This window comes from Bubalus bubalis, chromosome 1, assembly GCF_019923935.1.
Source record: "Bubalus bubalis isolate 160015118507 breed Murrah chromosome 1, NDDB_SH_1, whole genome shotgun sequence".
Lineage (NCBI taxonomy): Eukaryota > Metazoa > Chordata > Mammalia > Artiodactyla > Bovidae > Bubalus > Bubalus bubalis.
In genome coordinates, this window is record NC_059157.1 from 141,449,630 (window position 1) to 141,477,399 (window position 27,770).

The following is a 27,770-nucleotide window of genomic DNA, read 5'->3' on the forward strand; positions in this document are numbered from 1 at the left end:
AATGCTTGATATTGTAATGATGTTATTTCTCCCCAGTCTGATCCTTGGTATCATAAACTGCCTATTCAAATCCTTCTAGATACACTTGTGGAGGTACAAGCTGATTTTTAAAACATTATATGGAAATAACAAAAGGCCAAGAATAATCGAGGCAGTTTTGAGGAACAAAGGTGAAAAATTTATGCTGCCAGTTTTCAGGGCTTCTTATAAAGTTGCTAAGTTGTTAAGACAGGGTGGTATTGTCATAAGGGTAGGCAAATGGCCAAGGAAACAGAATGGAGAGTCCATGAGCAGAACAGACCCACTTCTTCTGGTCACCTGATTTACAACCAGAGCAGTGCTACAGTGCATGGGGAAAAGTACAGAAAATAAATAAAAAATGACAACACTTGGGTATCCAATGCTTGAGTTAGCAAGCATTGATATAATATGATTTGCTTCAGTATGCCAATTTCAGATTCCTTTAGGTTACAGTGTATCTTAGAACAAGTCTGATTTTAGAACACATACCACATAAAAGCCAAAGTCAGGATAATTCATGGAGAAATGGAACACAATGAGGTTGAGATGTCCCTGAATAATTATTTCACATAATGAGCACAAAGTCACAAATATCATAAAGCACTAAAAATGACAGTGGTGAACATTAACAAAGGAAGTAAAAATTGCTGTTTTCCTTTTTTTTTAATGTGAGACATTGGTTAAAGCTAATGGGAAATTTCTTGGTTGGTCTGAGTAATACTGTGCTTAATTAAAATTATATAATAGAAGATAACTTTTAAACTTCTAAATTCAAAAATTGCCCCCAAAAGTGGGGACTTCTGTTAAATCAGTTTTCTGTACAGACTCTGTAGATGTTCCAGGTGCCAGCTGGCAAATACAGGTGGTCCTGACTTTTCAGAGTGCTGTTAGCTCAAACATGTGCATGTTGGAACCAGTCATATCATGGCTTGTGTGGTTCCTTGTTACCTGAGATCAAAGTTGATATGCAAGCGTTTCATTTAGCACAGTACCGTGCATTGTAAGGACTGCCTGTATATTTCAGTTTATACTGATCAGTTGCTTGCAGTTTAGAATAAATGAATATTGTGCTACATTTGAATTATGACCACATGAAAGATATGAATACAATAATGAAAGTATCTCTGGGTAAGTTTGAATTTTTTGGATCATTAACATCCAAAATACATTTTTTTGCATCTGAATCTATATTCCTGTTAACCTTGCCCAACTCTGTCTCTCCAGGGGCTCAGTCACCTGCACCAGCATAAAGTGATTCATCGAGATATTAAAGGGCAAAATGTCTTGCTGACTGAAAATGCAGAAGTTAAACTAGGTAAGAACAGAATCCAGTGAGCCTAGGAATTACAGGAATTGGTAGGATTGTTTCAGCTGTTTTTCTTTTTAAAATAATGAATGTAAATGTATCACTGTGTGTTTGGAGGTCATTGTACCTGGAATGGAAAGGAACGTGTTTCTTTTCCTATTTAAAAAACATTTTTTAAAAGCACTTTTAGGAGTGAACTGGAGAGCCATGTGCTTAATCAATGTGTAGAAATAATTGAGCTTACTTTTAAAGCAAAGAGCCTTTAGATTGGAAGCGGCTGACCTTGAAATGGTTTCCCATATCTTATAGTTTGTTTATGTTGTTGCTGCTGTAACAGAACAATGATGACTTATTTTTTAATTGAAAATATCCACACACATTTAGAATAATGAATTTCCTGCTATATTCCCCTATATTTTAAGTGCTATTTACATCGATTTCATTATTACCTAGGGCACCTGTACAAAATGGATGCTTGATATTCTACTTTACACACATATTGATTATCCCACTTCCGTCTGCCAGAGTTATCAGTGAAGGAATCCCTTTCTCTGGTCCTTTCCATTAGAACCATTCCCACAATAAATCTGGGATTTTCCAGATGAGGTAGAGAATGCCCACATGCATTTGACTGCTTGATGTATATAAGTAAGAGCATACATTGACAGATATCCTATAAGATATGCAATTTGTCTTCTAGAAAAGAATCACTGTCCATATAATTGTTTCTTTTCAAAGAGACTTAAATATCTCCTATGTTTATATCCCAAGCATTCGCTCTTGCCTTTTTGTTAAAATATGTAATTTCCATTTTTTTTCTTAGTTAGCATTTGGGGCCAAGCTTTCATCTCATGAATATTCTCTTTTAAAACAAAAGCATACATTAGGTAGGGAAAACCATTATATATGTACTGACTACATAAGCTATCCTCAGAGTGTTCACTCATCACTATTAACAGTTACTTGTGAGAGACTATTATGTTCCAGATCATGTACAAAATGCTTGAAGGTAGATGATTTCACTTAAACATTACAGCAGCTCCATGTGACTCTCAGCATCCTCATTTTATGGATTAAGAAAATGAAGCTCCAAGAGGTTTATCTACTAGGTCACATACGAATAAGTGTCAGAAATGAGATGCAAATTTAGGCAGTCTGACTCCGGAAACTTAGCTGATTACCACTTTCTTTGCATCCTCTAAACACTCTCCTTTATGGTCCAAGCTTGCCTTTTATTTAACACCTATTTTTGGTCCTCCATGGAGCCCTGATATAACCAGATATAACTCCTTGTGCTTTTCTCATTGATGTACTTTATCCATTTATATTAATATATGCAATTTAAACATATACATTCACTAGAGATTACCATGGGCTTCCCTGGTGGCTCAGATGGTAAAGAATCTGCCTGCAATGCAGGAGACCTGAGTCGGGAAGATCCCCTGGAGAAGAGCATGGCTACCCATTCCAGTATTCTTGCCTGGGGAATGTCATAGACAGAGGAGCCTGGCAGGCCACAGTCCTTGGAGTCACAAAAGTCAGACACAATAGAGCAACTAACACACACACACACACAGATACCATACTAAATTAAGTAAATCAGACAGATATCATATGATATCACTTATGCGTGGAATCTGAAAAAAAATGATGCAAGTAAACTTACTTACAAAACAAATAGACTCACAGACATAGAAAATAAACATGGTTATCAAAAGGAAAAGGTGGGGGAGGGATAAATTAGGAGGTTGGGATTAGCATGTGCACACTGCTATATATAAAATAGATAATCAACAAGGACCTACTGTATAGCACAGGGAACTCTACTCAGTACTCTGTAATAACCTATAGGGAAAAGAATCTGAAAAAGAGTAGATCTGTGTATCTGTATAACTGAATCACCTTGCTGTACACCTGAAACTAGCAGAACATGTAAATCAACTATACTCCAATCTAAAATAATTGAATATACGTATTTAATTTAACGGCAGTCACAGTGGTGAAAAGGAAGAAGCATCCTGAGTGCCCTCAACAGATGAACGGGTAAACAAAATGTGGCGCCTACAGACAGTGGAATAATAATACTCAGTCTTAAAAAGGGAGGACATTCTAATGCATGCTGCAACATGCATTAACCTTTGAGGACATTACATTAAGTAAAATAAGCTAGTCTCTAAAAGACTAATACTGCATGATTCCACTTATATGAGGTATCTATCTATAGTAGACAGATTCATAGAAACATAAAGTAGAATGGTGCTTTCAAGGCACCTGGGGCAGGAGGGAGAAAGAGGAGTTAGTGTTTAATGGTTCAACTGAGGAAGATGAAAAAGTTCTGCAGTTGGATGGTGGTTATGGTTGCACCGGAAACTGAATGTACTTAATACCACAACACTGTCCATTATGAAGTGGTTAAAGTGGTAATTTTATGTTGTATATTTTACCACAATAAAAAAAATACTCATTCATTTTATCACCATATAAGACCTTCGATCACAAACTATTCATTTGTCTTCCCTTAACTAGTGGACTTTGGAGTCAGTGCCCAGCTTGATCGAACAGTGGGCAGGAGGAATACCTTCATCGGAACACCCTACTGGATGGCACCAGAAGTTATCGCCTGCGATGAAAACCCAGATGCCACGTATGATTTCAAGGTGTGTCTTCTTACTCTTCATAAGTTTCCAGGCATGCCTAAACATCTTACCCTGAGACTTGTAGAGAATCAGCTCATGGCTTTGGGCTTGTGATTTGTATAATCCAAAGGGAAAACTAAAAGACATTTCTTGAGTTTAAAATTAGGACATTCAAGTGAGAATCTTTTTAACAAACTCACCCATCATATCTCATTGCCTATTTGTAAAAAAAATATGTATATGTATATTTAAACCATTTTCTATGTTCTTTTAACCTTCTCTTGCTTCTTACTAGAAAATAGATTTCTATTTTGGTTGTAGTTTAGACTTTTGGCAAAGCATATGTATTCTGAGAGCTTTTTATGTTAAAAGAAATCAAGACATGAGTTTGTTTTCTTAGGTCATCTTTTTCTGGTTAAAAACAATTATATTTAGTCATTTCTATATAGTTCAAAGTTTAATTATTAGAGTTTCTTTTCAAAATGAGAGAGAATCAAATGGGTTGGTAGCTACTTTACAGTGTTTCTATAGCCTATTGCCATGTTTGATTGAAATTTGATTTGTGGCTTGACGTTTTGTATCATCAAGTGGAAAATTGCTAGTAACTCAAAGCAGTGTTTAAGTGGAGAGGTGGAAGTTTTCTCCTTCTCCAAGAAGCCCTCCTCTTTTCCACAGGTGCATGGACTTTTCACCAAAGGACTTTAATGATTACTTTGAAATACCCTCATCTTACAGATGTGGGAACTCCACAATGCACACCCAGTTAGTGGTCTTCTCACAGACTTGGCCCCCATATCTCCAAGCTCTCTGTTCAGAGATTTTCCTAAATATTACCATGTTTCTTTATGATGCACTCCTACATAAATATATATAGGAGTATAAATATCCAATATATAAAATATAAATGTCCAATTTACCAACAAAACAGCCTCTGAAGAATATATTTGAAGAATTCCTCTATTAAAGAACATTTTTAGTTCTCCACATATGGTGTTATTATTGAAATCAGGTCACAAAGATGCAAACCTTGCAATGTCTTTGGGACCCAGTGTCTCAGGGCACTGACAAAATTATTTGCCTCTTTGGAGAAATGCAAGTTTGAAGGTCTAAAAACAAAATAATCTTCTGTAAATTTCCTCCTTCTTTCACAGTTAGGCACTGTAATAACCTGACAACAATCTGTCTGAACACAGCTGCCAAGTTAAAAATTAATCTTTTGCCAAAATAAATGTCATTTATTTAAACTGTTAATGATAAGCACATTTAAATAATTTAATTTGCAAATCCCTTCAGAGGAGCCACTACAAAATATACGTCCCAGACCAGATATGTGTACCATGATTGGCTATAAGCAATTCTTCAAACTATAGTTATACTTAACAAGTGCTAACTGGTTTATATCTTGGCCACAGATATTTTAAATTGCTTTATAACATACTATAGAGAATCAGAGTGTTTCAAACATTTAACCTCATTTTAGCCTAGAAGTATTTTGTCTGCCTATAATATATATGGGACTTTTGTTCTATGGCATAAAATAGATCCCTGTGACTTAGCTATTTTCAGTAGAGTAACTAGAAGAGGACTCCTCTGATCAAGCCGAAGCTTGGAATTAAACTGATATCTTGAATCTCTTTCTTCAGATTATGGTTTATAGTCAGATTAAGGAACATAGCTTGGGGTTGGTGAAAAATTTTTGAGCCTAATGCATAATCCTAGTGTGAACAAAGCCTGATGTATAACCGTAGGTGTGGACAAAGCCTGATGCATAATTGTAGGTGTGGACAAAGCCTGATGTATAACCGTAGGTGTGGACAAAGCTTGATGCATAACCCTAGGTGTGGACACAACCTAATGTATGAATAACAGGGAGCATCGTGCTGCACTGGGAGGTTTCAGAGGTGCTGGAAGGTCCTGAGACACTAGGAAATCAAAGATTAATTTCTGTGTCTTTTATTAAAAAATAAAGGATCTTGATGAGAGAACACATTCAACCATATCAGCCATTTTACACCTTCAGTGCAACTTACTTTGTTTGGATTGTCATAAACGTAGGTTGTGTAAGAGGAGGAAGTCATGGCAAGAAATGAGCTTCGCTGGCCACTTGTCATGAGTGAAAGAAGGAGCACAACAAAAGGGTGGATTAGGAAGACCAAGCAGAAAGGAAGATTTGGGGGTTCTCTGAAGATTCGTTCCAACCACCTTGCAGTTTTTCTGTGGATCAGAGAAGAAGCTATACTTTAAATAATCTTGCTACTTCTTTCTCAGCATCAGATCTTATTCTTTTTTTCTGTTCACTGTTCTTAGGAATGTGGCCTGTCACCAGGAAAGAGCTCAACAATACATTGATTTAGTGTGTATTTATTGAATACTCACTATGCAAAAGGAATTAGCCAAGCTCTACCTGTATATGCAGTTTTTTCCTAGAAAGTCCATTTGCGACTTTATCAAAGTTCAGCGGTTTGTTGCTGTGTTTGGTTGTCCATTTGACCCAGTGTATCCTAGCCTCAGAGACTGACCTTAGCACTTTAGTCTCTCACCTGCTGTGGGCATGTTTAGAATAAAAGTTGAGTTGAAGGCCACTGGGCTTTGTTGGGTTTTCTTTCACAAAAGCCCTTTCTCTCAAATAAAGACAAAATGCAAAGGACTATAGTTTGGTTTTATTATTTATTTCTTTTTTTAAAGATTTTTTTCATTTCCTTCTGGCTGTGCTGTGTCTTTGTTGCTATGCGGGCTTTTCTCTAGTTGCAACAGGCAGGGGCTAGTCTCTAGTCGTGGCGCCAGGCTTCTCCTTGAGGAGGCTTCTCTTGTTGCGAAGCATGGGCTCCAGGGCACTCCACTTCAGCAGCTGCAGCTCCTGGGCTCTAGGGCACAGACTCAATACAGTACACATAGAGGTGCACAGGCTTATCTGTTCTGCAACATGTGGGATCTTCCTGGGGCAGGGATTGAACCTGTGTTTCCTGCATTGTCAGGCAGATTCTTTACCATTGAGCCACCAGGAAAGCCCCTGCGTATTATTTGCTTAATGTCTTTAGAAACTGCTGTGTTTTTTTTTTTTTAAACTATAGCAATTCAGTAAAATAGGAGCTTCTATATAAGAAAACAGACTGAAGAGCCCATGCTTTTTCTTGCAGTCTGGTTTTGTCTGATACCTGCTGGGCACAGTATGCCACTGCCTGAAAGTAGCCCCTACCCTAAGGAGGAGCCAGAATCTCACTTGCCTTGTGTGTTCCCTTTCCCCTAGAGCCCTTCCTTTCTTGTTTTCAGAAAATCTGTCAAAACACTTCAAGCAAAAGGCAAGGTTTCATTTTCCTGATAAGTACGTGGGGCAAAAATGAAAGCTTGCTCATTTAATAATAAGCATTCAAAAGACTTGGAATTAATAAAGCTGTTCAAAATTCCTAGGCTGTTTAAATTGTTATTTTTTTAACTTGAATTTCATTTCAGCTAGATGGGATTTGCCGAGTGTTTTATAGTCCTATGTATTTATTGCTTTAACAGAACTACTCACTGACGGACATTCTCTGTGGGCAGGAGCCCATTCGTATTTGAATAAAGACTGGCACAGCTGTCCACAGGAGTATGATACAGCCATCTGAACAATGAGATAGTGTATATGTTGAAGTTGGGCAGATTCCAAGATATAGTGTGAGGTACACAAAGCAGCTTACAGTACGCACAGTAGAGTCTGGTTCGCCCCTACTTGATGGATGGATGGATGCGGATGGAGAAATTAAACTTCTTTTTTTAACTTCGTATATTGAAGTATAACTGATTAACAGTGCTATGATAGTTCCAGGTGGGTGGCATAGGGACTCAGCCATACATACACATGTATCCGTTCTCTCCCAAGACTCCCCTCCTGTCCAGCATGCCACTTAACATTGAGCAGAGTTCCCTGTGCTACACAGTAGGTCCTTGTTGGTTATTCATTATAAACAGAGCAGAATGTTTGTGTTAAACTTTTTATTTTATATATCTTTCTGTAACTGTTCTAGTTTTTTAAACCATAAACTGGTGATGCTTTTACAGCAACTTAGTCAAGTAAGAGAAGTATGGTGAAATGGTGTATCCCCTCAACCCCACCACCCATCCACTGGCCTGATCTGTGCTAATGTCGTTTGTTATCTACCTAAACTCTGAGACTTTGCACACAGGTGCTGTGGACCATTTAAAGACATAGATGTCTCCTGCAGGGTTTGGGTGAGTATTTTGCTCTGGCTGTAGAGCAAGTACTCATTCTCCTGTGTTACAGATAATTGGCTTTATTCAGACAGAATGAAAAGGACCCCTGAAGGTAAGAGGCTCAGCTGGAGAGAAAGTGAGCACTTGCCTAGCCAGGGAGCATCACCAAGGTGTATGCAATGTGCTTTGTGAGAGGATGATCTTCACATTGCAGAATGAGGTTTGCCTCTCACATGAGGCCTGACCTCTGTCTACTGAAATTTCAACAAAGCTCCCATCCCCGTGTGGCAGGAAGAAAGGATGATACAGACACCACCGTTACTGTTCCTGGCAGAGACAAACTTCTATCCAGCATATTCCTCGTGCTGCATGTTCACACCCACTTGCGTAGGACTTTTTAGTCGGACATACTACCACCCCATCCAGGCTCTCAGTTGATCCCCAGGTGAAGAAAATAATCTGTTCCTCCAATATTTTCCCTATGGTCACATTACAAATGTATATGAACAAGGAATTCTGGGGGAGATGAGATTATGAATAACTACCTCTAAAAAAGTCTGAGCACCAAAGAATTGATGCTTTCAATTTGTGGTGCTGGAGAAGACTCTTGAGAGTCCCTTGAACAGCATGGAGAACAAACCAGCCAGTTCTAAAGGAAATCAATCCTGAATATTCATTGGAAGCCTTGATGCTGAAGCTAAAGCTCCAATACTTTGGCCACCTGATGCAAAGAACTGGCTCACTGGAAAAGACCCTGATGCTGTGAAAGATGGAAGGCAGGAGAAGAGGGGAGCAACAGAGGATGAGACAGTTGGATGGCATCACCCACTCAATGGACATGAGTTTGAGCAAACTCTGGGAGATAGTGAAGGCCAGGGAAGCCTGGTGTGCTAAAGTCCATGGGGACATGAAGAATCAGACATGACTGAGCAACTGCACAACCTCTGCTTGAATGACCTCAGTCACCCTGATCTCATCACCTTGGTTCTGTTTATATATAATGTAGTGTATATGATGTAGGGCATGTCAGGCCTTTGAGGTTGGATAGGATTGGTTTAAAATGTAGACATCACTTCCTTGCACTGTATAACTTCAGGGAAGTTATTTAACCTTTCTGAGCCTCTGTAGGAGTAACAATTGTATATGACAAGGCTATATTAGAATAAAGTGAACTGACATATATAAAGGAATTAATTCACTACCATTTGATAAGTAGTCAATGTATGGTAGTTAATATTCATGTTTATGTTTCATCTGAAGGTACTGCCATTTGGAGACATTTTGACCTAAAAAAAATCCCAGCAATATCATAGAATTTGAGCCATCTATTTGTACTATACACCTCTAATTTTCTGCTTACATTGAGCCAGAATCTGCTTCTCTACAACTTACACCTCTAGATTAAGGTGCTGCCCTTAGGGACCACATAAAATAAATTCATTTTGCTTTTTCCAGGTGTAGCATTTCCAAAAAGAGAATAAGTTGCATGTTTAAAGACTGATTTTTGGTCTTCATTTAAAAAAAAAAGACTGATTTCTTGGTCTTGGCAAAACTTGGTAGACTCTACTGCACCAATTGCACCTGTTATGAAGCTCTTGTTTGTGAGCTCTAGACCACCCTGCTAGCCTCTGCTCAGGGGTGAAGGGGTCAGGACTCAGCCAACTCCATTTCTGCTTGGCCATTGGGGTAGCTCGCAAGGCTGGAGGAGGAAGGACACACCTTTTCCTGTTTGCTTCCTCTAAGCTTCCTGTTTATTCCTGTAACATCCCAGAAACTTCTCTGAGTACCAGGGCTCCTTGTCACTCACCAGTTTGCTCGTTGAACTGCCAGTCAGTGATAATTGGACCTCAGGATTTGTCTGTGCCAGTATTTGTTAAATACCCACCATGTACACTGCCTTGTGTTAGGAACTTTGCATATATACCTTTTTTTTAATTTTTATTGTTTTTAATATTTTTTTATTCATTTGGCTCTGTTGGGTCTTACCTATGGCACATGGGATCTTTCATTGTATTGCGCAGATATCTAGTTGTGGCACATGGGCTCAGTTGTTGCTGCATGTGGACTTTGCTCTGAGGCATGTGGGATCTTCATTCCCCAACCAGGGACCAACGCATGCCCTGCATTGCAAGGCAAATACTTAACCAGTGGACCACCAGAGAAGTATCCTGTGTATCTTACTGAATTCTCGTGTTAACCGTGCAAGATAGGTGTTCTATTCATGCTACAAGTGAGAACATCGTTTCAGAGGGTCGAGGGGGGTCACCCCAGGTCTGCTCACTATACAACATGTGTTCTTTCTACCTCTCAGGGCACACTGGAGCTCTTCTCCTGCCCGCCCCCCCACCCCACCTCTCTCTCCTTGTATGGCTGGTTCGGCCTTCCGAAAGTCCTCTTCACTTGTTGAGCAACCCAGCCCCAAGAGGAATGGCCTCTTGTTATGTTCAAGTTCCTCTGTGCCAGCTAGCCCCCCACCAGCCAGAAGTTGTGTGCTTGCCGCTGCCTTCTCGGAGGCACTAGAATTTGTCTCTGTTCTGTTGGTGATGCACACAGCACTGGGCTATTAATCATGCTGCCGGCCAGGCTGCGCAGCACCTCTAGAATAATGAATTACCCAACCCCTGCCAGAATGAGTCACACCACGGCCACGGAGGAAACTTATCTCTCCCAACTCTCTCCTCATCTTGTTTCTCCCTCTTCCCTCTCTCGTCTCCTGTGATCTGTCTTGCCAGTTGTAATTGGAACATTTTCTCCCGTATTTAAGTTCTGAAGTGTCTCTGGGACTTGCTAATATATCCAAAGGCTTAAATAAGGCCCGTCAAGGACGTTTATTGCTTTCTAGCATGGGCAGTTAAGCATAGCTTACAAGCAGCTCTGGGTATATATGGCCAGGAATATAAATGTTCCTTTTGGAATACAAGAGAATCCCAGAAAGGGGGGAAAAAATCCTAATAATGATATCAAATGAAGGCTTAAAGAAGAAATAATCTCTGGCCTGGTCATGTGACAAAAGATGCACCAGAGTTGGGATGTTGTGATCTTTTGTTTGAAGGGGTTGTTTGGCGGGGTTGGGGAAAGCAGCCAGAGAGAGAATCTGAGATGCTGTGTACTGAATGAAGGAAACAGTGTTCTTTTCACTAACCCTTCCTGCTCCTGGTGGCATAAAGGGAGGATCTCCCAACAACTGGGACCTCTCTTTTTCCTTACTATCGAAATATGCTTCCTCACGTGATACGATCACTAAGAAATGTTTTTAGGCATACTTACATTTCTTGTGTCACCAGAAGTCTGGAGGAAGGCAGGTGAGTGTTGATTGATGTCTTCAAAACATGGGCTCCTACCTTCCTGCCCTGTCAGCCTTAATTTGTCGACTTATTGCCTCATGGTTGCAAGATGGATGCTGTAACTCCAGATGGCATGTTTGTATTCAAGGCACTAAGAAGTGGGAAAGAGTTGTCAAGACACCAGCTGTATTTGTCATTTATTTCAGGAAAAGCAAAAGCTTTCCCAGAAGATGTTTGCCTGGGTCTCAGCAGCCAGAACTAGGTCACTTCCTTGACTGCCATCCTTAGCTGAGGGAAATCTGGATACCGAGTTTAGCTTTCCTGTGCGCTGAAATGGAGGCAGCAGGGGCAGTGCAGATTGAAACGCCTGTTGGGTTAGCCAATAGACAGTACTGGCCACAGCCAATTCTAGGGAAGCCGTAGAAGGCTACACTGGGCAGGCAAAGGCAGTCTCACCTCACAGTGGAAGACAAGGACATGATGAATTATTCTGAGCCCACTGTGTGCCGGGTTTTGTGTTAGGCAGCATGCCTGCGTACATATACATCACAATTGTCTGTTGTGTAGTGGAAAGCTGAGCTCTGTGCAGTCTTCTGGATGCAGTTAAATTAGGAACCTGAACTTGAATCTGGGCCTGTCTGACTTATTCACACTGCCTCTAGGAAGTTGAGCACTGGTTTGGGATGCGCCTCACTGAATCTCAACACCTTCATCTGAGTCACCAGCGCTTTAAGGTACCTGTAGACAAAGGAGGAATCTGAAGCGATTATTTTATGGGTCCCTAATAAGTTTCTTAAAGTGAGTTATTAGGTTCTTACATTGTGATGATAGTTTTAAAAAAAGAACTAGCCTGGGAGGCAGGAGACCCAGCTCTGATTAAAACCTGGTGCTTAGTTGCTCTGTGATCTTAAGTCATTTTTTCTCCTCTGTGAAATGAAAAGTTGGACTAAATGACCTACAAAAGGTCTAAGGGACTTTCCTGGTGATCCAGTGGTTAAGACTCTGCATTCCCACTGCAGAGGGCACAGGTTCAATCCCTGGTCAAGGAACTAAGATCCCACATGTTGTGTGAACAAAAACAAACAAACAAAGCCATCCGTCTACAGAGGATCTAGCCTTAAGACACTTAGGTTTTGTTCCTTTCTCTCATGTGTCTATTCACTCGACAAGTATTTATGAAGTACCTACTATGTGCCGGGCACTGTTCTAATACTATGTACCAGTCAACAAAGCAAAGATTCCCTGCCTTTGTGGACTTCATGATCAAGTGTGTGTGTTGTGGGCAGAGGACACGAACAGTGAACAAAAAGCATAATAAATTAGTGATGAGTCAATTACACAGTTGTTAGAAGGTGATCAGTTCTCTGGGGAACAAAAGTGGGAAAGGGGGAGGGGTCTGGCCACGCTGGGAGAGAGGTTGGGTGGTCCTCACTAAGAGCAAAGCATCTTCTTCCCCTGTCTGAAGACTAGCCTGGAGCTTTTCTCATCCCAGTTCCATCACTTCCTTTCAGCTGTGTTGGCTTTCAAACCAGTTCAAGCTTCCTAGACTTGAAAGCCATTTAATTTGACTTTGCTACGGCAGGTGGGGACAGAGAGCCCAGCCACCGCCTTCGTATTTGCATCTCGGTTCACACTGCGCAAACACTCGGTTTCCCTGGACAGGTGGTAGGAGACCTGCCGAGGCCTGGAGTCTTATCAGAACAGCCCAATCCCTCCCCCATTTCCAGACTCTTCTCTTGAATGCCTCCCGTGCAGTCAGTGAGTCAGGGTTTTCGTCACGTTCCCCAGTGACTGTCTTCGTCAGTGGACCATCGTGTTCCGGTACAAGAGAGCTGTGTGTTCATCTTTACAGATGCTGCTCTTGAGCCAGCCTGTGAGGGGTGGGCTGGGCTTTCCCCATTAGCTCAGAAAGAACCTCAGTGAGCAAGACCAGCAGCCTGCGGGAAAATTTAGCAAAGCGCCAGGCTGTGCCACTCTTGTCTATGTGTGTGTGCGTGTGTGTATTCAGCGACACATTTGAATATACCTTGAAATGGAACAAAGAAAGGATGATAAAGTGATGTTCTATGCAGAGATGTTCTTGGAGTCTGTGGGCAGTAGTTTTGTACAGGTGCATTACTATCTCCAAATGGACTGAGAACTTGTAACATTTATGTGGATGGGTTGATGGGCTTGTGAATTAAAGAATCCCTGCTTGGTCCTAGTGTGGGGTTAGGATGTGCCCCAGCCACCTGCTCTAAGGTAGATCACATTTTAGGCAAGAGTCTATATCCCCTTGCAGGTTGTATGGGCCTCAGTTCAAATACTGAACAGGCCTAGGTGTCACCCACAGGATATTGAGAAGTTTAGTTCTAGGGAATGGCTCAGGGAGGAGTTCATAGTTCTCTTCCGGTTACATCTCCTTGACGTGTGACCTTGACATTTGCTTGGTGGGAATAGCAAGGGAACTTAACTTTGATCGCTGAAATCCTGGGAGGTTACAGGTGAGAATTTAGAATGATGTACAAAATGCAACATATATTTAAAAAGAAAGGGAGTGTGAGAGTCTTCATCAGGATTGTGAACCATTGAACCAAGTGTTACGTGTGTTGTCTTAGCAGTGTTTTGGGCACTTCCTGACTTGGTTTTTCCTTCTCTCGATTTGCTTCCCTTCTATGCACTATTTAGAAACAGTTGAGTGATGTGCACAGAGTGGGGGAGAAGCATATTGCTCAAGATTGCATAGGTCGAGATGGAGGCATTAGCCCAGAAAATTCTGATAAGAGCATGAAAGTTAATCTGAGAATAAGAAAGACAATAAGGGTATAGGATTTCTGTTTTGCATATGTGTCTATTTACCAGATAAAAATATATGGTAATATTGTTCATTCATTTAACAAATATATCGAGCACCCACTACTGTGGCCAGCCCTATTCTAAGCACTGAGATACAGCAGTAGACAAAACTAAACAAAAGCTTCCCCACCCTCATGTTGTTTGGTTAAACGATATGAATTGCTGGGCTTTTTTGTAGGTTAAAAACAAATGACTATAAGTACTGTATGATATAGCATCTACTATATGGTCCAGCCATTCCACTCTTAGGTCTCTAGTTAAAAGAAATAAGAGCATACATCCATACAAAGGCTTGCACATGAGTATTTGTAGCAGCTTTATTTTTAATGGCCTTGACTGGAAACAACCCAGATGTCCATCAACAAGTGAATGAATAAATGAATTGTAGCGTCTGTGTTGGTGCAGTGGAGCACTCTGCAGTAAGAAGGACTGAAATACTAATACACAAGGCAACATGGATGGACCTTAAGTACATCATGTTAAGCGAAAGAAACCAGGAGGTTTCATTCTATACAAAACTTTAGAAGATACAGACTAATCCACAGTAACAAAAAGCAGATCAGTGAGTGCCTGGGAATAGGAACTGGGGTCAGGAACAGAAGGGCAGGAAATGGAGACTGCAAAGGGGCAAGTGAGACCTTTTGGGGAGATGAATGTGTTTGCTCCCTTGCCCATGCTGATGGCTTCACAGGTGTACGTGAACACCAAACCCTTTCAATTGGTACACTTGGGAGTATGTGCAATTAATTACATGACAGTTTTATTTCAGTGAAGGTATTAAAAACAGTCAAACAGCAGCAGTTTCTTGTGGTTCAATCAGTAGGGAAATCTTAGTGATGAATTAATGTTTGAAACCTTCTATTTGTTTTTCATACATGTATGGAAAACTCACCATGTATCAGGCACCATGAAAGGTATTATCAACGAGGAGCAAACAAGGCTGTTTTTGCCTGAAGTAGGTTTGAAAAGAGATGGCTGGACAGCTCTCCCATAGGCAGTTCTGAAGCAGTTGCCTGGTTTAGCCCAGGGAGCCCTTGTTGACTGCATTTACCCATGCTTCTGTGCCTTCCTTGTTTTGCAGAGTGACCTGTGGTCTCTGGGAATCACCGCTATCGAGATGGCAGAAGGTGCTCCCCGTAAGTACCTTCCTCTGGGTGAAATCTGTTGCTGGCCTGCTCTGCAGGTGCGGATGCTTCCTTGCCAGTAGCTTTACTTCTGCTACACCAAGCCCTGCGTGGACTCAAGCTGGCGTACCGAGAAAGCAGAGTCGTCTAAATCAACCAGGAATCCAATCATTTCAGAGTGGTGTGAGGATTTGTATTTATGAGGGGAGACCAGAAAGGAGAGGAGAGCAGACTCTGAGAAGTCTTGTCTGTCTTATATACTCAGTGTATAGTCTAGTCTTCAGCTACTCTTCACCTGTAGTCAAACTGGGACTAACCCACAGAGAGTGTAAACACCAACATATCAGAAATTCAGAGCTGATTTTCAGGGCATGGGTTATGGGAACACTTGCACTCAGTTGCTCTGATTCCTATTAAAATACTAATGGTTAGGTTCTTAGATTTCCCTGCTTATTTGAGACAGAGTGGGCAGGGCTCTGGCTACCCAAGGAACCTCTGCAGTTCCTGGGAATCTGGAGCATTGGCCCCACCGAGACCCTCCCCAGCTGCGTGGTCGTCACCTCCAAGACTCCATTCAGGAAGTGCAACTGACCAGGGACAGCTGCCACGATCGCTCCTCCCAAGGGCCACTCCCCTCCAGTGACCAAGAGTGGCAGGGATATAAGGCAGAGCCTTTCCTGGAAGACAGGGGGCTCCTTGGAAGGCAGCTTTCACTCCTTAGTTTCCCTCCTTGATTGCCTTCAACTGCAGGACAGCCTAGCACCCTTCCACCTGCTGTTTCTCCCTCCCACCTTCACTGCCATCAGACTTCATAGCAATCTGACAACTCTCCCAGCCTTCCTTGGCTCCTTTGCTATTTCCTTTCAGGCAGGAATTTCCTCCAGTGATGTTTTCTCATGTTTACTATCACCTTAGTGTCTTCCTTTTCAGAAGACCTGGACCAAAACAGGCCCTACGTTAGTATGACGAGTCATTGTGCTCATATGACTTTTTACCCCCGAGTTATCGTGCTGTTCTTATTTCTCACTCCAGAATTAGTAGAATTCACCTGCAGCATGACTAGAGTGTTTGTTGACCAAATGTCCCTTATCCACAATGCTGGTAGGCATTTATGAATCAGAAAGATAATATTGGCAGTCTTGAAACTGTATCATCATGCTTAATGAGCAGTTACTGCCTGTGTGCTCCGTCATGTCCGACTCTTTGGGAGTCCCCAGACTGTAGCCTGCCAGGCTCCTCTGTCCATGGGATTCCCCAGGCAAGTATAGTAGAGTGGGTTGCCATTTCCTCATCCAGGGATCTTCCCAACCCAGAGATCGTGTTTCCTGCATCTCTTTCCTTAGCAGAGATGCTCGTGTTTCCTGCATCTCTTTCCTTAGCAGGTGGATTCTTTACCACTGAGCCACCTGAGAAGCCCCTAATGAGTAGTAGGAAGGAGCTAAAAATAAACTTTCTCCCAGCAGAATCCTTTAGCTTTGGGAGAGAATGTGTTCTTATTCTAGGCACACAGGAAACGATATTCCCAGATGTTTGAAGAGTAAACTAGTGAAATATTCTCATTGAATAGAATGTGTGAGTGTTTTTACTATAAATGATAATGTCATCTTTACAATGTGAGATATTTTTATGAGTCTTCTACCAGACTTCCTTTGCCTTAATCCTCTGGTCTTCCTGGGGCCATTGAACAAAACCAACCAAACAAACAAAACCCATCATGGAAAGCCTAAAAGCCATTCAAGGTATTTATCAATACAGAGAGAAAGGTGTTTTGGTCTAGTGCTTTATACTCCAAAAACCCATGTATTAATATTAATAGATAACACTGCATTTGGGGAAGCCTTCAGTGTATAAGAGATGTACCATGGATTATTTGGGATTTTACTAATTAAAAATAAGTCACTGTCTCCATTGTAGTTGTTATCTGGATGTTGTTTACTTGGAGTCTTAGATGGTTATTTTCATCAAGGCAAAGGTTGTTGAACCTTTGACTTGTTTTCCTTAAAAATGAAGTGCAAGTAGACATGTTAAGGATCTCTAGTTGAAAGGTGTTAGATTTTTTGAGACTCCTGTAATCAGCCTCATTTAACGCTCACCAAAGGGAAGCTTTATGATCTCCTGACTCTGCTCACTGGTCAGGCCTGGACACAGAATGCCATTTGGCAGCATTATCAGCACAGAAAGGATGGGCTTGGCACGGGCTTGGCCCCCTAACCTGAGCTGGCCCTTGTTTTGGTCTCTTGCAGCTCTGTGTGACATGCACCCCATGAGAGCTCTCTTCCTCATCCCCCGGAACCCAGCGCCTCGGCTGAAGTCTAAGAAGTGGTGAGTTTGGTCTTTGGTGTTTTGCTGATCTAATGTCAAGAGTTTCTGCATTTCTGTTTGGAATGAGCTCAGATCTTTAGGTCCTGCTAACAGGATTAGATGAATATGTACTAAGACTTGTTGAATGATTTTCTGTATGCTGTTATTCATCTTAAAGTACATATTAAGGACCTACTATTTGCACAGTAAGCCCTTATTCATTATGAGGAGATATTAGCTAAAGTGGGTAGCAGAACTCAAGAAGTAACATGGAAACACTTTGATTTATCACTCAAAGTAATATCTTTCCCAGCAGTGCAGAACATCTCATCAGAACAGGTGATAGTTTAGAGTTAGCCCATTAGATTGGCTGACTTTTCTTCTGTTCCTTAAGACATTAATTCCCTAAATGTATATACACACTTGGTACTGTGTGAGATGATTTCCTGCTCTGTGCATGAACATCTATAATTTTTGTGTTTGCTATTGCTTGCTCTTTATGACAGGTGGTACTGGCTTCTTCTTTGTGGCAGTGATCTAACCTTTTCATTTAATAAACTGATTCACATAAAAAGTGACTTAAAGAAAAATACTAAGTGAATACTTGCATGGATGATGAAGGGTATGGTAAAAATTATATTGGTAGTATCTGATTGACTGGAGTTTGTAAACAGAGTTCTACAGATTAGACCAGGATTTGAACTTTTGGCTTTTTTTGTGCACTTACACCAGAGCCTTTGTATCTTATTCTGAAGCAAAAATTCATTGCTTCTTCCCTTCCCCCTGTGGATACGGTGTATCTTCCTTGATACATTCTCAATTCTGATTCCCTTTGCCATGGGGCCAATTCCTGAACCACTTAAGACCTCCTATCCTTTTCTAGATACCTTCTAGGCAGTTTTGAGCATGAAGGGACAAGAGCCTTCTGCCTTTTCTCATATCATTTCATGATCAGGTCCTCGTGTTTCTCACACACCCACCCACAGGTTCCCCCTCCAGGATACAAGAGCAATCTTAATTAATACCATTTCCAGGAATGACACAGTGACCCTGGCAGAACAAGAGAAAGGCATACTGCACAGAGAGAGGGAAAAGAAATAGCCCCAGTAGATGACAGCCTCAGAGTTAGTTGCCAAGGGCTTCATGGGGAGAGAGTGAGAGTTGCTATTGGTAACAGGGAGGCAGAGCATCCCTCCTCCTCTCTCCGGAGGGTCGCCGTGGTGTGAGACATCACTCTCTCCCCAGCAACAGCTTTCCATTGGTCACCACATGGCACATGATGCACAGGTGCCCAGAGGCTCTGCTTCCTCCCTTCTCCCCGGAACAGCTCCCAGAAAGGGGCTGGCTCCGTTCTGGAAGATCCCTGGAAACATCAGGGACACTGTGAAGCTCTCCAGGAGCTTTCTGTTTGTCCTTCATGCCACGCCTCCCAGGGAGGTCGGGAGGGGCTGCTGTGTCCAGTGGGCTGCACCCACCCCGTCCCCTCCCTGCCTCCTGTGCCTTCACTGATACTGGACAGGGCTCCTGGCTCCACCACAGAGGACAAACTGACCACCCCTCCCTGTGCCGATCGCCCAGCATGGTGTGGCCACACATCGCAGTTCAGAAATATTTGTGTTCATTGCCAGCTTTAAAAAAAACTGGCAATTGAGCAGTCCATGGAGATGTCTGGCCTTTTTTTCCCACAGAGGTGCAGCCACACTGCCCTGCCAGGCATTCCTGCTCCCTTTTAGGGTGAGCCCTTATGCTTCTGCCCCCGTCACTGCCTCTTCCAGCCCAGAAGCTGGAATCCCTTGGTCACCACGCTGGTCCTGTCTTCTTCTTACCCCTGGTCTGCAGTGCCCTTCTGTGTGACCCATCTGGCCCCCAAAAAAGTGACTGACCAGTCCCTGTGCTACAGTTTCCTAGTTCGTTGACCTTGTTCCAACAGGAGCCACCCTGCACTGACCTTGGCTGAGAAGTACAGACTTGAGGGGAAATATAGGCTGACTTCTCTGCTTCAAAACTTTGGCGATGAGAGCTGATTTTATAATGCTGCAGGGAACTGGATCAGTCCGGGCTGCCTTCGTCTCACCAGCCTCCTTGCACGGCCTTGCGTGGCTCAGAATGAGAGCCAGCTAGGAGGAGGAGTGCCACGTGCCACCTGGTGGACGGGAAAATGACGTGGCTGTTTGAGAGCCAGTGGAGGAAACAAAAGCCCTGGAAAAATACACCTTCTCAGTCAGAACCCAGCCGTTATAAAGATGGCCGTGCAGCCCCCAGCCACAGGCCACTTGGTGGGGCTCAAATTTCTCTACGATAGAATTCCAGTTTTTAAATGAAAATATTTAGACACTTCAGAGTACTTGTATTGAACAACCAGGTTCAGAGTAATTTAAAATAGGTTAGGGTTTGGGAGGAAATAAAATATTTCTATTTTCCTTTTCCTTTTTTCCCTTATCCCCCACCAAAAGAAACAAAACTCCGAGATGTTCTTTTATATCTACCTGTTCTCTACTTTAATGAGTTATCAGGTGAACTGCCCTATTCCCGGTGTATATTCCAACATACGACCAAAGGGGGCACCACTGTGGCAGAGACAGCCATGAACTCTTCATTATAAGCATTCAGCTGAGGATCATTTCCAAGGAATTAACTGAATCTACGACATACAAGGCACATGTATGTTGTAGTCTCAGCAACATATTTATGTGTGTGTGTATTTAAAATATATATATTTAAGATATATATAAAAATTTGTTTTTACTGAATTCAGGATTCTTTAAATTCTTTTTTTTTTAATTTTATTTTATTTTTAAACTTTGCATAATTCTATAGTGCTTTACAGTTTTCAAAACTTTCACACACATAATTTCATATAATCCTGTAATAACCTTCATTTTCTTAGCCACAACCCTGCCAGGCAGATGCTCTGAGTCTTCATATTATGGGTGAGAGTCTGAGGCTTTAGGTGGGTTATGGGCCTTGCCCTAGGCTGCGCAGTCTTCGTTTCCCAAGTTTGTGACCCGTGTTTTTTCTACTGCGCCATTTGACTTCTCAGAGTTCAAGGTTAAAGTGGTAGAGAAGGAGCTGTACTAGTCCCTCAGAGTGAGCATTTTTCCCTTGAGCCTTAATATCAGGGAAGAAAGGTGGTATCATTGCTCTTTGCCCCTTTCAATGTAGGAGGAAAGGAGAGCTTCCCTGGGAGCAGGAACCTGGCCTTCCTGCCCCATCAGCGCAGTGCGGAGAGGCCTGGCGCTAAGGAAGTCAGGTGGTCTGCGCTCCAGTCAGCGTTCAGGTGGCTCAGACATTTGATTAGGCCTCCAGGAGGGTTACAACCTGGACTGAGTCAGAGGAGAAGGACGCTGTCACCATCTGTCTCCCTGTCAGCAAGTGACCAGTGCGGTGGGACTCCCACGTTTCCTTCCTCTCTCTCCTCTTGCTCATGTGTAGTGAGATTCAGCCTACATGGATAAGCGTCTCCTGCAAAGGATTTCCTCCCCCATCTCGTCCCACTGTGCTCACCCTAGCCCCTCATCCCTCATGCTTGCACTCCATGCTGTAGATTCCTTGCAGGGGCTGCTGAAGAAGGATGGGGATGACTTTGTTCCTGTAAAAGGTGGTCGGTCTTGTCCTTTTCAAATGCCCTTTAAATGTGAAGATTCCACACAGGCAAAGCAGTGTTCGACTGAGCTCATTGGAGAGGTCATAACTGCTTATCTCTGGGAAGAGGGATAAGATTCCTGGTTTAAACCACTCAGGCTCCAGATGGAAACTGTAGGCCCGATGAGGTTGTGTCTTATCCTGAGTCCCAGGCTCACAGCAGTCTGGAACCCCAGCCTGCTGCTTTTACTCCAGAGCTTCCAACCATTTCTCTTATTTTATGAAACTACAGTTCCGATTCCTGCTGAGTTTTCTGGCACTTTTGTTTTAGAAATAACAGTGCTTTTTTAGGGGTGCAGGGAGCTCTAAATGAAATAATGATAATAGAAAATATCAGAAAGTACTTCAAATAGACTAAATTTATTATTAGTAGTGTGACTTTGGATTTTATCAAAATCAAAACAAAAATTACTAGAGTCTTTTAAAATCAGCATTTTTTGCAGTCTCCTTGGAGGTGAGTGAGTCCTGCTCACTCTTGTTGCTAATGCATCCAATACTAATACACGTAAAGTAATTCTGTTAAAGAATTCTATACTATTCAGTTCAACACAAGTTGGGAAGAACACCATCACAATTCTGCTCTTAGCCCTCAAGGCAATCCTACTGTTCTTTAAGCCTGGCGATGGTCAGAGAGGGTGGGACATTGTCATCAATAGTCAAAGTATCAATAATAATAATAATCATAGCATTTGTGAAGTCACAGGCACAGTTCTAAGTATTTTACATGAAGTAACTCATTTATTTATCACAGCAGTCTTTTGAAATAAGTGCTAACAGTATATCCCCATTTGCAGCCAGAGAAACTGAGATACAGAAGAGTTAAATAATATGCCCCAAACCACACAGTTAGTAAATGATAGAACCTGAAGTAGAGAAAAAGGATAGTTCTAGGCAAGTACAAATTTTAAAGATCAAATTGCCTTTAGGGAGTCTGAAGATTACCAGAAACTTTTAGCCCAAGCAGTTATAGTGATTAATGCAATGATTGTTCAGGCATTTTTAATACCTCCAAGGACAGAGAAGCCTGGCGAGCTACAGTCCCTGGGTTCACCAAAGAGTTTGACGTGACGTAGCAACTAAACAACAACAACACAATTTAACATATAAACAGGAAAATCTGAGACGATAAAGTGCTCAGTGACACTGGTATTAGAGAACTAGTGTCTCAGACGAAAAGTACCAGTCACTATCATTTATCTCTCCATGCCCGGCCTCGGGAAATTAGTATTGCTAATCTTGGGCTTTTTTAAAAGTGACAGAACTGAATTATAGGCAACTAAGACTAAAACAATAAAGGTAGAGAAATGTACTTTAAACCCACTAGGCCTCTCAGCAAAGAGTCAAGTGATACTCAATGTAGGTAAGTTTTTTTACTTTTAATTAAATGTGTGATTAAGCATATTGATTCTTTGGTCACACTAACTTACATAGAGACAGTACATCTTTGAAGATTTGTTGTAAGTAAGCATTATTTTCTCTTCAAGCAGAGCCATTTGCAGAAGACATGGGGTAAACTGCCAGCTTTGTAATTTCGCACATCTTGGCTCATCCTCGGCCCAAAGATATTCTCTTGAGTATATCATGAAATTCCTTCCCACCAGGAGACATACTGGAAAAAAGACTGCTATAGCTATTTCCATTAAACTCCCTGAACACGCTCTCATCCTGGAGATGTCTCTGGCTTTTGTGAGGTGTCAGGATCAGGGAAGGGAATGTACAGTCTATTAAGTCTGGCTTTCTTTTTAAATTGGGTGTGATTTCTTTTATTTATCATCCCCTAATGAACAGTCAAGCACTTTATAAAGAACAAAGTCTTTCTTCCACATTTTCTAATAGAAAAAAGAGAACTGCCATTTGCATTCTCGTGAATATTTAATAGCTTTCTCTCTTCATTTGATTTTGTTTTCATCTTTCTAATACTGATTTTCTTACCTAGAAGTGTGTCCATTTCTTTATGAAGGTTAACCTTATTCTCTTCAGTTTATTGCTTAACACAGGCCATTATTTCATTATGGGTTGGTTGGTTGTTTTTTTGCAAAGTCCCTCCTTAGGTACTATCACATTTGTGCCTCCACAAATTAATATGATGGATAGAAAGAAAGTGTATGAAATAATACCTTCTCTCTAAACCTTCCTGTCTGTCTCTCACAAGCACAGATTTGAAGACAGCCACATTACAGCTCTTGGATGAAATTCTCACCTGATAACCATTTATGCATCCACTTTTTTGTCCGATATATAGTGTGTTCATGATACAAAAATGGCTCAGGCACATCCCAGCTCTGGGGAGAATTTCCAGGGTCCAGGAGGCAGGGGTACGGGCTGAAGGAGATACTTAGAATGTCTATCCTGTGGTTACTATGTCTAGTCTTTAGTTTTGCCAGTCCTGATTCATCCTGAGCTGACCCTCAGGTGACTTTTACTTTTCTGTTAGATAATTTAAAAGCTTAAACATCGCCCAGAATGTTAAGGAGGGAAAAAATACCCGTAATTCAGTATTTTAAACGTGGAGTAAGGTGAAAAACTGCTTTGACTTGGGCAGAAGTAGAGAACGGCACAGTGCCCGCTGACACCTGAACTTTGAAGAACACCCTCACCATTCTGTTCTGTATGGTGAGGACATATTTCAGGCTAGAAGGTTATACATAGGACCTGCTGGGAAGCTTGGGAAAGCTTTACTTTGGAGATTTGCTTCTGTAACTCCCCAGTGATCCACAGGAGGGCGACAGAGAGCATAGAATGGATCCATTCCTGATCAAGGTGCCAACAGTGAGGAGGGTGTGCAGGGCTCCCCCAAGGTCTCCGAGAGTGATGTGCCTTGCTGACAGTGGAGCACCTGGGAAAGGCATGCAGTAGAATCATGAGCTTAATTATTTATGATGCCGGACAGTTTCTTGGAACTTTCAGCCAGAACAGGCATGCCCAACTCATGAATCATAGCTCAAGTCATCATTAATTTCTACCACGCTGTGGACTTGTGCCCTAATCGCTGGTATCTCTCACCGGCTCTCCCCTGCCCCTGTGCGTCTCTGGCACAGGGTTTATCTCTGAGGAGATGGTGCCTCTCTAGAAGGAGATAAATTTGCTTCTGGGTGTGAACTTAGTCCCTTGAAGTTAAGTTTCCAAGTCCATGGATCGATAGCAGACATTCACATACATCCTATTCTTGCTCACTGAAAAGCAAAGTCCAAAAGTGATTCTGGAATTGCCAGTTAAAAAAATTCTGCCTAAATTTCATTTTACTATGTAAGAATCTTGTTCATTTCTACAAATTGTCCCCTTTACCTATCCAACCCTAGTGTTACTTTTTCCAGCTTGCATTTCCTGCCTTACTTAGCTCACCGTAGTGTCCCCTGACATATAGTATGCTCAATCTCAGCTTTAGTTTTTCACTGATTCCTACCTCCTTGAACTGTCCTTTCCCAATAATTATTTTTTTCCTAACTCTTTAAGGCCCAGCTCTGGTTCGCTCATTCCAACAGACCTTCCAAGAATGATTTTTATCGGGGCCTTTCTCTTCACTGGTACCTGTTGGTCTTCGGTGTGATTTGACGTATAAACTGTGCAAAAATGCCTTCTTGGTGTAACTGCCACACACTGCCTGAGTTGTGTGTTGGTGGCAAGGATTCCTTTGAACCCCATCGTGCTTTATAAAGAGCTAGATGTACTCCGTGACTGGCTGATCCCTATGTAGCTGATTGAACCTATTTTTGTTGTTGTTCTTGTATTTCAGAAAATGTAAGTTTCCTTTGCTTTGGATTGTCCTTTTATCCATGGGTTCATCTCTTCTGTTTGTCAGGTCAAAAAAATTCCAGTCGTTTATTGAGAGCTGCTTGGTAAAGAACCACAGCCAGCGACCAGCAACGGAACAACTGATGAAGCATCCATTTATACGAGACCAACCTAATGAGCGACAGGTCCGCATTCAGCTCAAGGACCATATCGACAGAACAAAGAAGAAGCGAGGAGAGAAAGGTGAGGTGCACATTTTTATTTCAGCGAGGGAAACAAAAGACCAAGTGTCATGGGCTCTTGATGTGTTCGGAGGGACCGAGGGGATTTCAGATAGCCTGCATTGTTCTTTAGTGTGAGGACTGCCTCAGAGATCACAGCCTGTGGGCATCACCAGGGGCAGGCTGCTGAAATGGAATCTTTCATGAAAGAATAGAACTGCAAGAAATATTACCTTTTCCAGGCAGTGAACAACAAGTCGTGTTGAGTGATACTATGAAGTGGTTTAATATGACAAGTGATTTTCTTAATTCAAATGAATATTCATGTTTCAAAGGCAAAATCTACAGAAGACAGGCAACCTTAAAACACACACACACACACACACACACCTAATTGACATTTTTTCAGTACTGGCACTCTCCACCATTTAAGTTTTTGTGCTCTGAGGCTCATTTTTAATTTAGGTATTTGAAAGTCAGAAGGACTTTTATTATAGTCACAGGAATTTTAAAGAGGTTGCCAGGCTACTATATAGAACATTGCATTTTCCCCTTTGTTTTATAGATTCAAAAACTCTTTTTTCTTATGGCTCTACCTGTTGTCCCACCCTGTCTTTTCACTGCATCACTGGAAAAGGCATGAGTCCAACTTGGGGTCCTGGGACTGCCTGCAAGTTGTTTGAATAGAGACTCAGAATTCCTTAACTAGCATCCTGACCAAGGTGAACTCACCTGGTCTGGGGCAGGTTTTATGACTTGGTTGGGCAGGGCAGTAGGGAAAGTTGAGGATGGGAAGGAAAGGGGGAGAATGCAGAGAACAGATGGGGTGAGAGCTCCCTGGTGGTAGCAGGAAGGGGCAGCTGGTGGGGCTGGTAGTGAGGTGGAAGTTCCGGTCTGATGAAGCGAGCGCTGAGCGTGGGTGGGTGGAGTAGAGGGGAAGGCGAGAGGCTGAGGGTGGGGGTCCATGGTGATGTGCTTGTCTCCACTTCGGTCCTCTCCACCTTTCTCCTCTGCTCTTCATGATCCAGTGGTGGGCAGCAAAGAACAGAGGGTGCCCTCCTTTTGTAGTAAGTCTCCTACTTACAAACGAGTTCTGTTCTGAGAGCCTCTTCCTAAGTCTGATTTGTTTATAAGTCCAACAATGTTAGCCTGGGTACCCAACTACCACAATCCGGTATGTGGTACTGTACTGTAATAGGTTCATAATAGCTTTCCACACAAATAATATGTACATTAAAAAAGCAAACACAAGAAAGAAAGAAAACATTTTTAATCTGACAGTACTGTACCTTGAAAAGTACAGTAGTATAGTACAACAGCCGGCATACTGGAGCTGGCATGCACATTCGCATCTTTGAAAGTTCACAACTGTATTTGAATTTCTCTTCTTTGTCTCTATAGCTAATATCTGTCACATGGCAAAGTATGAGCAGGGTCCTAGGGGTCGGCAGTGAGCAGTGTAAGAGTCAGGACTGGGCAGAGGGAAGATCAGCAAAGGCTAAGGGAGGAGGAGAAATCCTCAGTGAACATTTCAAGGAAACAGTTCCTTCTCTGCAGCCAGCCTCCGGGACTCAGGAGAACATGTGATCAGGTTAGACTCAGAGCAGGAGGTTTTGAGGCTAGGCCAAAAAGGAGCCCTATCTCCAGCTCTTGGTGGGTGGAAAGGGATGACGTAATGAGAACCCAAGGATCTGGGAGGGCAGCAAGATGCACAAACTAGGCATAGACAGAAATAGATGAGTCGAGGTTAAAAAGTGCCAGGACTGATTTTTCAACTGCTACTTATTAATAGTGGTCTTGGGCCACTCCATGAAGTCAGAATTTTAAAGGGAATAGTTTAGAGCAGTGTGTCAGACATGTAGCCCATTAAAGGCCAGCTTTTCTAAAAAGAAAATTTATTCTCCTATACATATGTAGATTAGGTTAAGTACTTAGACTCTTGTTTTCACACTCAAATTCTGAGTTCAAATTCTATTTCCACCCCTTAGTTATGTGAACTCCACCCCTGTTTTCTCATCTTTAAAATAGGAATGGAGGTATAATAATAATTACTATTGTCTGGCATTTTTGCAAAAATTAAATGAGATAATGCATGTAAAATGCTTACTACAACTTCTGGCACATAGATGTACTCAATAAATATAAGCTATGCGAAGAGCTGATTCATTGGAAAAGACCCTAATGCTGGGAAAGATTGAGGGCAGGAGGAGAAGGGGGCGGCAGAGAACAGGATGGTTGAATAGCATCATTGACTCAATGGACATGAGTTTGAGCAAACTCCGCGAGATAGTAAAGGACAGGGAAGCCTGGCATGCTGCAGTCCATGGGATCGCAGAGTTGGACACAATTAAGCGACTGAACAACGAACACTTATTTAGAAAATTATTTATTGACATAACTTTGCAGTAGTATTTAGGGTTACTTTCTGAGATCTTGTGACCTCTTTGCCTCTGAACTCTAAGAGTGGATAAAGCATGTTC

At 42.0% G+C, this 27,770-nt stretch overlaps 1 protein-coding gene across 9 annotated transcripts in view; it reads left to right on the forward strand.

The window, feature by feature from the left end:
* Positions 1-27,770, forward strand: part of TNIK (TRAF2 and NCK interacting kinase) — a 400,335-nt gene that overhangs the window by 269,840 nt on the left and 102,725 nt on the right. For all 9 annotated transcript variants that reach the window (XM_025284476.3, XM_025284780.3, XM_025284525.3 and 6 more), the window contains exons 6-10: positions 1,246-1,336; positions 3,854-3,984; positions 15,352-15,406; positions 17,638-17,716; positions 25,137-25,312. In XM_025284476.3, the coding sequence (XP_025140261.1) occupies positions 1,246-1,336; positions 3,854-3,984; positions 15,352-15,406; positions 17,638-17,716; positions 25,137-25,312 (532 nt within the window). The remainder of the gene's footprint in view (positions 1-1,245; positions 1,337-3,853; positions 3,985-15,351; positions 15,407-17,637; positions 17,717-25,136; positions 25,313-27,770) is intronic.